At 41.6% G+C, this 15,956-nt stretch overlaps 1 protein-coding gene across 1 annotated transcript in view; it reads left to right on the forward strand.

The window, feature by feature from the left end:
* The window catches only part of DNAH5 (dynein axonemal heavy chain 5), a 314,041-nt gene extending 304,725 nt beyond the window's left edge, over positions 1–9,316 (forward strand). Inside the window, exon 79 of the mRNA XM_061129706.1 lies at positions 9,054–9,316. Coding sequence (XP_060985689.1) covers positions 9,054–9,205 — 152 coding nt within the window. The 3' untranslated portion in view covers positions 9,206–9,316. The remainder of the gene's footprint in view (positions 1–9,053) is intronic.
* Positions 9,317–15,956: the final 6,640 nt, after the last annotated feature.

Here is a 15,956-nt window from a genome sequence, read left to right on the forward strand (position 1 = left end):
GCAGGTTCTTTACAGCTGAGCCACCAGGGAAAATAGATACATTAGTCCCACAAATAATGAGGGTGGAGTGTAAATGAACAGACTGATTTCAGATAGCTCTTGTTTGTGTAAAGAAGACACACACAGGATGTGTCAGGGGGTGAGAGAGTTCAGGCGTTCGGGGAAGAGTTTACTGAGCAGAGAACATTGAACTAATATCCACGGAGCAAAGGCAAGCGTGCAGAGACAGGAGCTAGCATCGGAGGCACTGTGTTTGGGGAGCAGACAGTGTGTAATGGAAGGGGCACCCATGAACATTAGAAAAGACGTGAGGGTGCTCAGCCTCCCTCTTGGTACAGGGTGTCGCTCCTTACGCCCCAGCCGTGTCTGAAAGGATCCATGTGTGTGCCTGGGCTTGGCAGACACACTGCCTGTGGCTTCATGATTTTTTTAAAAAAATAATTTTATTTATTAATTTAATTTTGGCTCTTCTGGGTCTTCATTGTCACGCGGGCCTTTCTCTAGTTGCAGCGAGCTGGGGCTACTCTCTAGCTGCGCTGCACAAGCTTCTCATTGAGGTGGCTGCTCTTGTTGCTGAGTTTGGGCTCTAGGGTGTGTGCGTTCAGGAGTTGAGATGCACGGGCTTCGTTGCTCCGCAGGCATGTGGGATTTTCTTGAATCAGGGGTTGAACCCATGTCTCCTGCCTTGGCAGGTAGATTCTTTAACCACTGAGCCACCAAGGAAGCCCTGATCTTCATTAATCCTTACAGTGGTGTGAAGTCCCAGGGCCGTGATTATTTTATAGAATTAATAGTCAAATGTTCTTTCAGCCAAAAGTAATACTTTAGAAATTCTGTTGCATCTAGTCAACACTGTTGCAAAAATATTTCCCTTATAAAGTGAAAGAAAAATCTTTCTCACATTCAGTTAGGTGTTACTTTTTTATTTCTTGTGACTAATGTGTAAAAATCCTTCGCCATGTGACATTGAACAGCTCAGCATGGTAGTAATAAAGCAATAATTTTATAATCCAGGCAGGCCTTTATGACTTAAGAACACATTTTTATGGAAGAAGTATACTCACCCTGCTGGGCATTAGTCAGCGGTGATGCTCATTAGCTGCAGGTAAGAGAGGAAATAAAAATAAGCAACAGAAAAGGTGACTATGAATTCCAAAGTGCTAATAAAAAAGTAAAGAAAACTGCAGTTCTTTATTGTTTTTTTTTTGTTTGTTTGTTTCAATAGAAGTTGGTGGAAACTTGCTGCCAAATAGCTTTGTGGTTGAAGAGGTGTTTTGTTAGTGATAGGAAGTTAACATTCCACTGTTCTTTTCATCTGTTCAGTCAGTTCAGTCACCCAGTCGTGTCCAACTCTTTGCGACCCCACGGACTGCAGCACGCCAGGCTTCCCTGTCCATCACCAACTTCAGGAACTTGCGTAAACTCATGTCCATTGAGTCGGTGATGCTATCCAACCATCTCATCCTCTGTCGTCCCCTTCTCCTCCTGCCCTTAATCTTTCCCAACATCAGGGTCTTTTCCAATGAGTCAGTTCTTCGCATCAGGTGGCTAGAGGATTGGAGTTTCGGCTTCAGCATCAGTCCTTCCAAAGAACATTCAGGACTGATCTCATTTAGGATGGACTGGTTTGATCTCCTTGCAGTCCAAGGGACTCTCAAGAGTCTGCTCCAACTCCACAGTTCCAAAGCATCAATTCTTCAGTAAAGTCTCCTATATACAGAGAGAGTGATGCTCTTAATAACTTTTGTGCTGTACCCCATGTGATGGGAAAATAGTGATTACAATGTTTGGGGGAACAAAGTGATACTCGCTAAGCAGGTTAAGAAGCATCTTAGCGTCCCTATAGCTAATGACAATATTTCCTGCAGGAGAAAACGTGTGTTTAAGCATGCCTTGTGACCCACCCTGATCCAGCACTGTGCGTTCACGGTGCTGGGATGGGGGTAGCCCTGTGCACTGACCCAGACCTGGAGACCTCCTGACACCTGAGCCCCACAGCATTTAATCCACTTTCTGTTTGTAAACCTGGAACTCTGCTAGTCTTCTGGAACCTGAGTCTGGGGAATTAGGTTTAGTGAAAATGTAACTGTGTATATGCACACACGTCTATACATGTGTAGAGGCAGAGAGGAGAAATCCAACACACCTTGGGTATCTATTGTATTCTAAGCACTATGCTACACCAGGCATTCACATATATTCACTCATTTAGTCTTTATGACAACTCTAGAAGTTGTATCATGACTATTTTGCAGATGGGGAAATAATAGGTTAGAGATATTATGTAATTTGCCTGTGATTCCTGGCTAGTAAAGCTGCTATCAGAATCACCTTTGTCTGTTGTGGGTTGAATGCGCATCTCTGGGAATTTCTGTGGTCGTGTTCTACTCAAGACTGTGCATGTAGGGATGAAACTGGAAACTAAAGCCTAAATTGGACATGAGGAAAGCGTCCCTTGTATTTTGAAGTCATGAATTAATTTTTCTCAGGTACATAGTGAGGTAGACACAGTAAAAGGCCTCTGTCCTATAGGAACCTGAGTTCTGACTCCCTAGGCCCTCCTCTCCCGATGCTGCAGGCTAAGATGGTCACCTCCTCGCCCCACAGTGGGGCACATGTCCTCAGGTCAATGGCAGTGAGCCAGGAGCCTGGATATTTGGGGTGCTCTCCTGCTTTACCACCATAGCACTCATGTGATTTTGGAGGAATCGCAACTGAGCCACAAGTGGAAGTTAGGTATCTAGTTATAGCCGGCTCATGTTTACATCTTTCTGCAAAAAAGCATGGAGGCACATGCATAGAGTATGTCACACTGTTGTTGAGGTTAAGAGCTTAGGCTCCTAATCCATTCCATCCAGATTTTCTCATCACCTGCAGCTTTGTAACCTTGGATAGGCAACTCACCTCTTTGGGTTCTTCCATTTTTCTCATCTGTAAAATGGATTTAATCATGTTACCCATCTCACTGGGTTGCTGACAGAATAAAACTGACAATGTCCAGTATGTAATTAGCATATAATAGATAATAATAAAAGCAATTACTGTTATTATTAATACAGTAACACACGCTTAGTTTTAGTTCAGTTGCTCAGTCGTGTCCAACTCTTTGTGACCTCATGAACTGCAGCACACCAGGCTTTCCTGTCCATCACCAACTCCTGGAGCTTGCTCAAACTCATGTCTGTCGCACTGGTGATGCCATCACATGCTAGTTGAAGGATTAAAAGAAATATCGCATATAAACGTTCTCTATTTAATAACTCAAATGTTTTTAGCAAAACAGGGATTGAATAAAGGAATGATATGAGGAATCTTTAGGTAACTTGGTTGTTTTACATATCAGAAGGAATATATGATGTCAGTTCAGTTCAGTCGCTCAGTCATGTCCGACTCTTTGTGACCCCATGAACCACAGCTTGCCAGGCCTCCCTGTCCATCACCAACTCCAAGAGCCCACCCAAACTCATATCCATTCAGTCGGTGATGCCATCCAACCATCTCATCCTCTGTCATCCCCTTCTCGTCCTGCCCTCAGTCTTTCCCAGCATCAGGGTCTTTTCAAATGAGTCAGCTCTTCGCATCAGGTGGCAAATGTATTGGAGTTTCAGCTTCAACATCAATCCTTCCAATGAACACTCAGGACTGATCTCCTTTAGGATGGACCAATTGGATCTCCTTGTAGTCCAAGGGACTCTCAAGAGTTTTCTCCAACACCACAGTTCAAAAGCTTCAATTCTTCAGTGCTCAGCTTTCTTTGTAGTCCAACTCTCACATCCATACATGACCACTGGAAAAACCATAGCCTTGACAAGATGGACCTTTGTTGGCAAAGTAATGTCTTTGCTTTTTATTATGCTGTCCAGGTTGGTCATAACTTTCCTTCCAAGGAGTAAGCGTCTTTTAATTTCATGGCTGCAGTTACCATCTGCAGTGATTTTGGAGCCCCCCAAAATAAAGTTTGTCACTGTTTCCATTGTTTCCCCATTTTTTTGCCATGAAGTGATGGGACTGGATGCCATGATCTTAGTTTTCTGAATGTTGAGCTTTAAGCCAACTTTTTCACTCTACTCTTTCACTTTCATCAAGAGACTTTTTAGCTCTTCTTCACTTTTTGCCATAAGGGTGGTGTCATCTGCATATCTGAGGTTATTGATATTTCTCCCAGTAATCTTGATTCTGGCTTGTGCTTCATCCGGTCCAGTGTTTCTCATGATGCACTCTGCATGTAAGTTAAATAAGCAGGGTGACAACATATAGCCTTGACGTATTCCTTTCCCTATTTGGAACCAGTCTGTAGTTCCATGTCCAGTTCTAACTGTTGCTTCCTTACCTGCATAGAGGTTTCTCAAGAGGCAGGTCAGGTGGTCTGGTATTCCCATCTCTTTCAGGATTTTCCACAGTTTGTGGTGATCCACACAGTCAAAGGCTTTGGCATAGTCAGTAAAACAGAAGTAGATGTTTTACTGGAATTCTCTTGCTTTTTCGGTGATCAAGTGGATGTTGGCAGTTTGATCTCTGGTTCCTCTGCCTTTTCTAAAGCCAGCTTGAACATCTGGAAGTTCACGGCTCACGTATTGTTGAAGCAAAAGAGGGATTAAATAAAGGAATGACATAAGGAATCTCTAGGTAACTTGGTTGTTTTACATATTGGAAAGAATATATGATGTAATGGTATACTAACATTTGCATGAAAAACGTAGGCTAGAGAGAGAGAAGTTATACAGTTAGAAAATGAAATTTCCTCAAGGTGTTTTATTGAAACCTTTAGTATCCCAAAGCATATAGCTCACCAATTTAGACATCTTCATCTCTGCTTCTCTTTCTGGAGCCCCACAGTTTTAAACATATTTAGCTGATTTGTTCTACCTACCTAGCATGTTTATTTTGCCTTCAATTTTTTTGTCTAACCAGGGGTAATAGTTTCAGATGTTTATGTGCTTGTTTATAAAGCATCTGTCAGCACTTTTTCAATGAAGTTATATTTTTAGTAGTTTCTAATCCTGCTGCAGAAGGTTGTTACATGCTGTGACTTGGTGTGAATACCTTCCCTTCTGAAGCAATTAAAAATAAATAAAATTGGATAAATATTTCAGAGAATTGCCTTTTTTACCTGCTTATTGAAAAGAATGCCATTTTTTTCCCCACTGTATTTTTCTTTTGGGCTTAAAACCGAAATAATCAAATACTTCCCAAGGTGCAATTATTATGTTTATCACTTATTTCAAATATGAGACTCTAAGGGCTTTTTTCAAGGGTTATAAAATGATTATTAGTGAAATGTGTATCAAGAAGAACAATTAGTTAAATATCTGTTATATGTTCAGACCCTAGGATTAAAGGGTTTAAATACATCAGTTAGTGTAGTTATTATTAATTGCACTCCTCAAATTGAGTCACTCACTTATTTAATCAGGAATTTTCATTTAGTTGTTGTTGTTCAGTCGCTAAACCCTGTCCTACTCTTTTCGACCTCATGGACTGCGGCATGCTATCCTCCTCTGTCCTTCATTATCTCCTGGAGTTTGCTCAGATTTGTGTCTGTTGAGTCAGCGATGCTATCTAATCATCTCATTCTATGCTGCCCGCTTCTCCTTTTGCCTTCAGTCTTTCCCAACATCAGGGTGTTTTCCAGTTCTTCACGTCAGATGGCCGAAGTATTGGAGCTTCAGCTTCAACATCAACAATCCTTCCAATGAATTTTCAGGGTTGATTTTCTTTAGGACTAACTAGTTTGATCTCCCTGCTGTTCAAGAGACTGTCAAGAGTCTTCTCCAACACCAGAGTTCAAAAGGATCAATTCTTCAGTGCTCAGCCTTCTTTATGATCCAACTCTCACATTTGTACATGACTACTTGAAAAACCACAGCTTTGACTACACGGACACTTGTTGGCAAAGTGATATCTATGCTTTTGAATACTCTAAGTTTGTTATAGCTTTCCTTCCAAGAAACAAGTATCTTTTAATTTCATGGCTGCAGTTACCATCTGCAATGATTTTGGAGCCCAAGAAAAGAAAATCTGTCACTGTTTCAACTTTTCCCCCTTCTGTTTGCCATGAAGTGATGGAACCGGATGCCATGATCTTAGTTTTTTGAATGTTGAGTTTCCAGCCAGCTTTCACGTTCTCTTCTTAGTTCCTCTTCATTTTCTGCCGTTGGAGTGGTATCATCTGCATATCTGAGGTTGTTGATATTTCTCTCTGCAATCTTGATTGTAGCTTGTAATTCATCTAGTCTGACCTTTCTCATAATGTACTCTGCACATAAGTTAAATAAGCAGGGTGACAATATACAGCCTTGATGTACTGCTTTCCCAGTTTTGAACCAGTCCATTGTTCCATCCGGTTCTAACTGTTGCTTTTTGTCCTGCATACAGGTTTCTCAGGAGGCAGGTAAGTTGGTCTGGTATTCCCATCTCTTGAAGAATTTTCCATAGTTTGTTGTGATCTGTCCAGTCAAAGGCTATAGCATAGTCAATGAAGCAGAAGTTAGATATTTTTCTGGAATTCTCTTGCTTTCACTGTGATCCAGCATATGTTGGCAATTTGATCTCTGGGTCCTCTGTTTTTTCTAAATCCAACTTGAACATCTGAAAGTTCTTGGTTCACATACTGCTGAAGCGTAGCTTGAAGAATTTTTAGCATAACCATACTAGCATGTGAAATGAGTGCAATTGTGTGGTAGTTTGAACATTCTTTGACTTTGCCCTTCTTTGGGATTGGATTGAAAACTGACCTTTTCCAGTCCTTTGGCCACTGCCATTTTCCAAATTTGCTGACATATTGAGTGCAATACTTGAATAGCATCATCTTTTAGGATTTAAAATAGCTTAGCTGGAATTTTCATATGTTTGCTTTATTATTATTACTTATGATATTCTCATGGTGATTAAAAAATAGTAGCTAGACTTAAAAATTAGGTATTGCATTAACTTAGATGGTTTCTAATAATTAATTTCATGGAATTAAGCAAATGCATCATTTTAGAGTACTGTAAAATATCTGTGACATTGTTTTAGAACAGAATTCCTCAGCCTTGGTGTTGGTGACACTTTTGGCCCAGATGAGTCTTGTGAGGGACCATCCTGTGCATCACAGGATGCTAGCACTGTCCCTGGCCTCTAGCCACCAGTTGCCAGTCGCACCTTCCCGATTGTGATAACCAAATATGTCTCTAGATATTAGTACCCTGGTAAAAAAAATCACATTTGGTTAAGAATTGTGGCTTTAAACCACTTTTATTGAAACTCTTGTAAAGTGCTATCATATGCAAATGTTTAATTTCTTCCAACAAAATGAATTAGATTTATAGTGGAGAGGCTTCCAGGTGGCTTCCCCCTGGCAGTTGGAGTCACAGGAGACATGAATTCTATCCCTTGGTTGGGACGATCCCCTGGAGAAGGAAATGACACCCCACTCCAGTATTCTTGCCTGAAAAATCCTGTGGACAGAGGAACCTGGTTGGCTACAGTCTATGGAGTATCAAAGAGTTCGATAATACTGAACACACACACACACAGCACAGCAGTTTGAAGGTTTTATTGGGTCTAAAAATGAGACTTTAACTGCTGGTGCTGCCTTGTTTTTTGATGTGTTAGGAAAAGCTGAATTATTGAGGAAATTAGTTTTTGGGAAATATGTTCAATATCACTAATATATTAATATTGCATTTTGAAAGTTCTATATTTATAACACTATTTCTCCAAAGTTGTCCTCTTAGTTAAATGTGTTTTCATCTCAGTAGTTATGTTAGGATCATTTATAACGTTGGCCTTCCAGAGAAGTACATGGAGGAATGCAGACATAACTTCTGTCCTGAAATAGTTTATAGTCTGGGAGAGAAAGGGACTAATATACAGCCTCCAAAGATGGATGTTACAAGATGTGCAAATAAACTATTACGGGTAGGAGTGGATTTAACAGGAAGCTCCTGAAGCTTAAACTCCAGGGCTACTCAACACAGAGGCTTTTTCCAAAACTTAATTTGGCATTTGCAAATTATACTCTTTTTCTTAAAAGAAGTCCCTTCTCCAAACTATATAAGTTTGAAATCACAAAAGATCTGCATCCATCCTCAGCACCGGGATTCCTGGGCTGGAGAGAATGCCTAAGAGAGGACCTATACAGGATGGATACAGAGATTGTCTCTCATGACAGATGTGATTATGGAGATTCCATGTATTATTCACCTACTCCAGAAAAGTAGACTGACTGTTAGATAGCTGAACTGTGCCACGGCTCTCTGCTTCCCGCCATTTGTATTTCTCTACGCACATGGAGAACTCACAACACCTGGTAGGGTTGGGGAACATCCTCTGTCCTGTGATTTCCAATGTGGTTTGGTAGTAGTTTAGTGGCTACATCATGTCCAACTCTGTGCAACCCTATGGACTGCAGCCTGCCAGGCTCCTCTCTCCATGGGATTTCCCAGGCAAGAATATTGCAGTGGGTAGCCATTTCCTTCTCCAGGGGATTTTCCTGACCCAGGGGTCAAACCCAAGTCTCCAGCACTGCAGGCAGATTGTTTATGGACTGACCTACCAGGGAAGCCCAATGTGGTTTGGACTATGGCAAAAAACGATTGAAGAAGGGATTTTGCAATAATAATAGTGAAGTACCAGTGAGCATTGGTGCTGGGTATCTGACTAAAAGGGACAGGTGCTTTTGCCAAAGGCAAACCAAATGCGAAAAACAAAGAAGGTGTGAGGGTACAAGATTTTGGGGGGGAGGTACAGGGGCAGGGGGGAGGTGCAAAGTTGACTTGACAGGTGGAAAGGAGGGAGAGGAAGAAGCAGGTGGGCATGTCGCGGGACATGAGGTGGGTGGGGTAAATGTGAGGCCATCTGGGTAGCTTGTCACTGCACCCCCCTCTCCCCGACCGGGAATGCTTGATGGCATCTGCTTCGCATCTAGGGATTGTCTGACCTCAGGAGGAATTTCCCTCATTCTGCCCAGCCCATTGTGACCTTCCAGATGCACACATTTGGCTCTGCACTCTGTTTGGGGGCTGCATGAATGAGAACTTCACCGAGAATTTTGATGGTTTTTGTTGTAGCTGTGAGAAATCCTCGGTTATACTCTTGTCCCGTCTACAAGAAGCCCGTCCGAACAGACCTGAACTACATCGCTGCTGTAGACCTCAGGACGGCCCAGGCCCCTGAACACTGGGTGCTGCGTGGAGTTGCCCTTCTCTGCGATGTCAAGTAATGTGGGGCATGTCCCTCACCCAATAAATGCAGGATCCAGACTATCAGAGCTCTGTTCTCCCCTATGGCCGTTGTGTAAATCAGGTTGATCTTACTGTGTGTGAGTTGCATCAGTGTTCCTGGCTCCTTCACTGGATGCTTGATTATATTTAGTCTGTTTCACCGTTAATGACCAATCACTGTGTTTTTTGAAAAGCTATTTGGTGATTTAGAAGTAAGATTTATAACTTTCTAATCAAGATTGGCCCTCAAATCCTGAGTAAATCGTTTTCTTCTTTCAACGCCAAAGACTGACTAGGGTAAATAGATGGTATTAGTATTTCCCTGGAAAGGATTATTCTTCTGTTAATGTGGTTCTGGTGACAGCCCAGTTCTCTAAGGTAACATGACAAGTTTGTGCTAATTCTGTTTCTATTGCCTTTTGCATTTAGGTCAGGTAAGAGATTTGTTTTCATGACTGAAGTTGCCAGTTAAATAGATCTAAAAAAATGGAAGGAAATACAATGGTGGGTTAAAAATGTGAATAGATGAATAGATGATGCGTGTAATCCTATAGAATAAGCATATGGAATAGTGTTCAACTCTACTGATAATTACTAAAGAGCAACACTTAACTTACATTTGTTATAATTTAAAAAAATTAAAGCCAAAAGTGAATTGTGGCGAGGTCTTTGTAAAAGTGATACATTCAGACTCCTTGAACAATAGAAATCAACCCATTCTTTTTGTAAAATGATTAAATAACTAAGCACAGAAGGAATCATAAAAACATTCACATGCTTTGACCCTTATTTTCTCTCCTAGAAACCTACCAAGGAAACAATTTGAAAGACTGAAGAAATTATTATAAAAATGTATTTAACAGCATAAAAATAATAAATGCCCCCAAAGGTAAAAAATAAGTCTATGCTTAAGGAAATTAGAGGATATTAGACAGCTATGAAAAACAATAGTGAAGATTTCATAATGTGGAAATGGTGACCACAGGCTGTTAAGTGAAAGATAGAGTTAGCAAAATATTGAGTATTATAACTAAAATGTATTTGGTGTAGACAAAAATTAGAAGATAATGTGGAAAAATAAAAGCAGGTATGATTGAATGGTAAAGGTTTCAGTTGACTTGAAAAAATGTAATGATTGGAAGAAAAAAAATAGGAAAAGGGTAAAAGTCTTAGATAGTGGGTGAAAATGTCACATGATCATTTATTAATTAGGAAAAATACTATCTAAGGGACTTTTCACATATTTTTACTTTCAGTCATGACTATAAATTGTACATTGTTTCATCTATAACCTGTTTACTTGGAAACTTGGTCAGTGCTAAGGTAGAACTGCAGCTTAAAATTGGTTAACTTCAGATCTGCATAACTTCAGGTTTCTGGTGATAAAGGGTTTTATTGGGAGGAAGGATTACAAGGAGACCAGTGTGGGTCCCTTGCACTAGGACTTGCTCTATGATGAGTATCATTTTATTTTAATTACAATGAGAATTAGACCTGAATGGTTCATGTGACATCTACCCATCTTGGACAATACTATTTTCATTTGAGCAGCTTCTTTTGGTCTGAATTAATGTATCAGTTGATCTGTGTGAACTGTGGTAAAACAATCATTTTATTTTGAATAATAATGAAAATGCAGAAATAATGCAGATGAATAAAAGTTGTTAATGAATGTCTGAATTGTAATCGCTATTTGTAAACAAAGGGGTGAGTTCCATTGAGTATCCAGAAATAAGCTTTTAAAACTGGATTTTTGTAATCCAATAACTTGAAAATGTATAATTCATATCATTTTGTATATATGTACAAGTATATATGTACAAGTTTTGGAGACCCAAAGTAGAAAAGAACACCGTGAAAACAAGTAGAAATTTTTAGGAAGTAATTCAGCAGGGAGACTTCCCTGGAGATCCGGTGGTTAACAGTCCATCTTGCAATGCAGGATTCTTGGGTTTGATCCCAAGAGAACTAAGATCCCACCTGCCTCAGGATAGCTAAGCCCGGGTGCCTTACCTACTGCAGCGTGACTTCTGCGGAGCCCTCCCGCTGCAGTGACTGAGCCTGTGTGCCACAACTAGAGTCTGTAATGGGAGAGCCTGTGTGACGTAAGGACGATCCCTCATGCCGCAGCTACGACCTGACAGAGCTGAATTCAGTTCAGTTCAGTCGCTCAGTCATGTCCGACTCTTTGCGACCCCATGAACTGCAGCACGCCAGGCCTCCCTGTCCTTCACCAACTCCCAGAGCTTACTCAAATTCATGTCCATGGAGTCGGTGATGCCATCCAACCATCTCATCCTCTGTCGTCCCCTTCTCCTCCTGCCCTCAATCGTTCCCAGCATCAGGGTCTTTTCCAATGAGTTAGTTCTTCTCTTCAAAGTACTGGAGTTTCAGCTTCAGTATCCGTCCTTCCAATGAATATTGAGGACTGATTTCCTTTAGGATGGACTGATTGGATCTCCTTGCAGTCCAAGGGACTCTCAAGAGTCTTCTCCAACACCACAGTTCAAAAGCATCAATTCTTCAGTGGCTCAGCTTTCTTCATGGTCCAACTCTCACATGCATACATGACTACTGGAAAAACAGAATTAAAATTTTAAAAATTCAATAAGGAACATCACTGAAACATGGAGGAGCCAGTGAGGCCCCTTCCTGCTTCACCTCCACCCCCTACCCCATAGCTCCTACCCAATGAAGGGCATTCAATATTCTACTGAATTGGGGACCAGAGAGGACCAACTGACTGAATCTTCAGGTTGATGGAGAGAGTCGCTGACTGCCTCAGATGTAGAGAAAGCTGCAGTGGGGATTTTGTTGCATTTCAGGGTGATAGACCCATTTTTTTCAACTGTATCAATATTGATTTACTTAAAAAAGTATTTGTCTTGCACCTTCTGTGTGTCAAGCACTCTGGTGCCCTGGTGGGATGATGGTGGGAAAAATTCTCACAGTCCCTGATTTCATGGAATTCCTGGAGGAGGGCACAGCAACCCACTCCAGTATTTCTGTCTGGAGAACCCCATGGACAGAGGAACCCGGCAGGCTAGTCCATGGGATAACACAGAGTTGATCATGACTGAAGCAACTTAGTACATGCACATAAGAGAACTAGACACAGAAACTAAGCAATTATCCAGGCACATAATTTTATATGATCTCAGTGTATGGTTGGATAACCTGACATGTGTGGGTGATACACAGAAAAAGATATAGGGACGTCCCTGGTGGTCCAGTGGTTAAGATTCTGCTCTTCCAATGCAGGGGACATGGGGTTCCATCATTGGCCAGGGCACTAAGATCCCACATGCCAAGTGGTGTGGCCATAAGATTTTTTTTAAAAAGATGGAAAAATATTTAAAGATGGGGAGTTGAAAGAAATGGCAACCCACTCCAATATTCTTGCCTGGAGAATTCCATGGACAGAGGAGCTTGTAGGCTACAGTCCATGGGGTCATAGAGTTGGACACAACTGAGTGATTAACACACTAAATGCTATGAAGGAAGCACTGGATTCCATGAGGGAGCTGGTAGTTATTCATGGGTCATGGGTTAGCAGGTAGAAGCCACACTACAGTGTCCCCATTTATTTTTTTAATTGTATTATTATTTTTTTTACAACTATTATTATTATTTTTTAACTAAGAGTCCAGCCTGGGATACAGGCTGCGAAGGGCTACTTTCTAAGTAAAACTGTAAACCTTGTTCTGACTGCTGCCAACTCCAGCACAGTGGCTGATGGACACCATGTGTTTCTAAGTCACTGGAGCGAGAAGTACCTCTTTGTGTTAACTGCTTGTTTGCAATGGAAAATCTTGTAAATAATTCAACATTAAGAGGCAGGAAGAGACAAAACACAAATGTTACAATTACATAGCTTGCAGGGTTCTCCAATTTAGATAAAATACACAGTGTCAACAGTGTCTTTGTCAATGATAAATTTTTGTTCAACGGTATGGCATTATTAAAAAATTAGATATGCTAATACATCCTGCTAACATAGTTTATAACATTTTTGCAACTCAAAAATCTTTAGTGATCATAAAAATAGTTCAATATTCATATTAGTATATGAGCCATTTTCTCTTAAAGACCCAATTTTCCCTCACCTCCAAATCTGTAACACGATTTTTGTGCCCCATGTCAGGCCCTGGTGAGGTCCATGATCACTTTTACATTTAAAATACTATACTCTTGCAAGTATCAGTGAAATGAAGTAGGATCTTATGGTCCTTGTTCCCCAGGTCCTCTGCCTGCCTTTTGTCTGTGAGAAAAACTTTAGCCAAAGAATAAGTTAAATCAGAAAAGTGAGAGCATGCAGAAAGAAAGGAAAACTGTCAAAGGAAACCAAATAATAATAGTTTAGTCATTAAGCATAGTCAAGAACTTTTAGTTTCTTCTCAAGGGCTATAGGTAATATTTTGAGCCATATCCTGTGAGCTGTCTTGTAGATACTGAAATCCCTACCTGGTGGTGAAGTTAACTACATGATGACCGGAACTGTAGCCATGACGTGTGTGTTAGTCGTTCAGCTGTGTCCGATTCTTTAAAACCCCATGGACTGTAGCCCACCAGGCTCCTCCATCCATGGGATTCTCCAGGTAAGAATACCGGAGTGGGTTGCCATTCCCTTCTCCAGGGGAATCTTCCTGACCCAGGGATTGAACCTGGGTCTCCTGCCTTGTCTGAGCCACCAAACTTTTAAGCAGAAATGAAAAAGAACCATCGAGAATGAAGAAACCCTTCCCTTCTCTGGGGTCTTGCTCTCTGCCTCCGTCTTTGAAGGTGTTGCGTCTGAGACAGTGGTTCTCAAACTGCATGCCTGGGAAACCCAGATGTGGCCAACAGCCTCAACTCACAAGTGTGTGCGATATCCACACCTTCACTTAAGCACCAGTGACATTTGCTGCTGTCCCACCAAGGATCTCCTCACATAACACCAGCAAGTCAAGGTCTAGGCTCCTCAAGGTCTAGGCTCCTCAAGGTCAAAGCTCCCCAAGGTCAAGGCTCCTCAAGGAGCTCTCTCTCAGCTTTGCTGGCCTTGCCCTCCATGAAGGACCCTGTGAGTATGAGTGTTTCCCTGGTGGGATCTTCCTTGGTTACTTCAGGTTGTAGAAAATAACTAGAGGGCCACCCCAGGCAGAGGGAGCTGGGGTCCAGCTGTCCACCGAATGCACCCACAGTGGGGGCAAACCTTCCCAAGACTGGACCCCCCCACCCAGCAGCTCACAGAACTCCTCAAATTTAGAGCAAATATGCTGTCCCAGGGCACACCCCTGAGGCAGCCACAGTTCCATCAGGGCCTGCCAGACAGTTGAAGACCCTAAAGACCAGGACCCCCATGGCCAGCTCCTTGCAGGGGTCCCCACATGTGTGCACAGAGCCGCTGCCCCACCTGGAGGCTTCATGACATAAGCTGCTGATTTTTGAGAACTGACTGGCCTCAAGAAATAGAAACAAACCAACCTTGAAACTGAGGATTAACTGTACTTCAAACAAGATGATGCTGGTCAGACCACCAATGACCAATTTCAAGGTCGTTGTCAGAGCTGACTGCACTGTTTCTGCATGTAGCCCCCTCCCTCACCTTATTAAAAACTCTAGCCCACTGAATGTCAGTGAGATGGAGTCAGTCTTTGGACAGAAATCCATCCCCACCCTCCTCCTCAGTTGCCATCATCCAAAATGAAGCAAATTTTCCTTTCCACCAACTCTGTCTCTTCATTGACTTTTGAGCCATGAGCAGCCAGACCCCTCCTCTTTCAGTTACATTAGGTGTGATTTGTGAAAATTACATTGTATAACTGATTACTGTTCATTAGTAGCCCTAGTCAACACATCAAAATAATGCCTTTTAAGGGAAGACAAAAGGTATAATTATATTTACAATATGGTCCTCCAGATTGAGTGAAACCAGCAAACGGATCAGTGGGTTGTGAAACCGTGAGGAAATCTAGTAGTTTGCGCTTAATATTTTTTAGCATTGAGTTCTAGTAATTTTTGAAGTTTATACATTCTGGTTAATCAACTGACATCAGCTGTATCCAATATCTGCATATCGTGTCTACAAATACCTCCAATGAATGATAGAAGAGAATTCAAGGTCCGCTTTAGAATCAGCTATGAGCTTTGGGTAGGACACTGTGAATCCACAAACCGGCCCTTACCTGTCTTAAACAGGATCCTTATTCTGTGATGAGCTTTACACACAGTGAACCTTCTCAAGGCAAGAGCCAACTGCACTGCTACCCTGAGGCTTTTCTGGTTTAGTTCCTCAGCCTGGAAAACCAATAAACTGACAGCCAGATAGAAATCACCAGTTGAATTCTACTCTCTCCTCTCATTTGCATGAGAAGAAATGAAAATACAGGGACTAGAGAACCAGAAGGCTGGAAGGCAGTATCCTCAGCAGGGATGGGTTGGAGGATCAAAAGGACAGTTGGGTTTCTTTTCTTCAGACACTGTTGGAATTCCATTATTAGCAATAACTCCAACAGATCAAGATGATGAATGAGTAATCTTCAAAGTCCTCAGATGAGCCCTTAAAAACCAGCTTATCCCCTAGATTTCTAAGTTTTCATTACAAAATGCCAACAGTATTGTGACCTAATAGTATAATTTCAATGCCTTAAAGGATTTAATCCAAGGTTTTAGAAAAGTTCTATCAGCTCTTAGTATTAATAACATCATGAAACTACCACGTGGACTTGCCCCATGTGTATTCTTCCTGTGGCTCCTTTGTGCCTCTCTAGA

The sequence above is a fragment of the Dama dama genome, chromosome 25 (assembly GCF_033118175.1).
Source record: "Dama dama isolate Ldn47 chromosome 25, ASM3311817v1, whole genome shotgun sequence".
Taxonomy (NCBI): domain Eukaryota; kingdom Metazoa; phylum Chordata; class Mammalia; order Artiodactyla; family Cervidae; genus Dama; species Dama dama.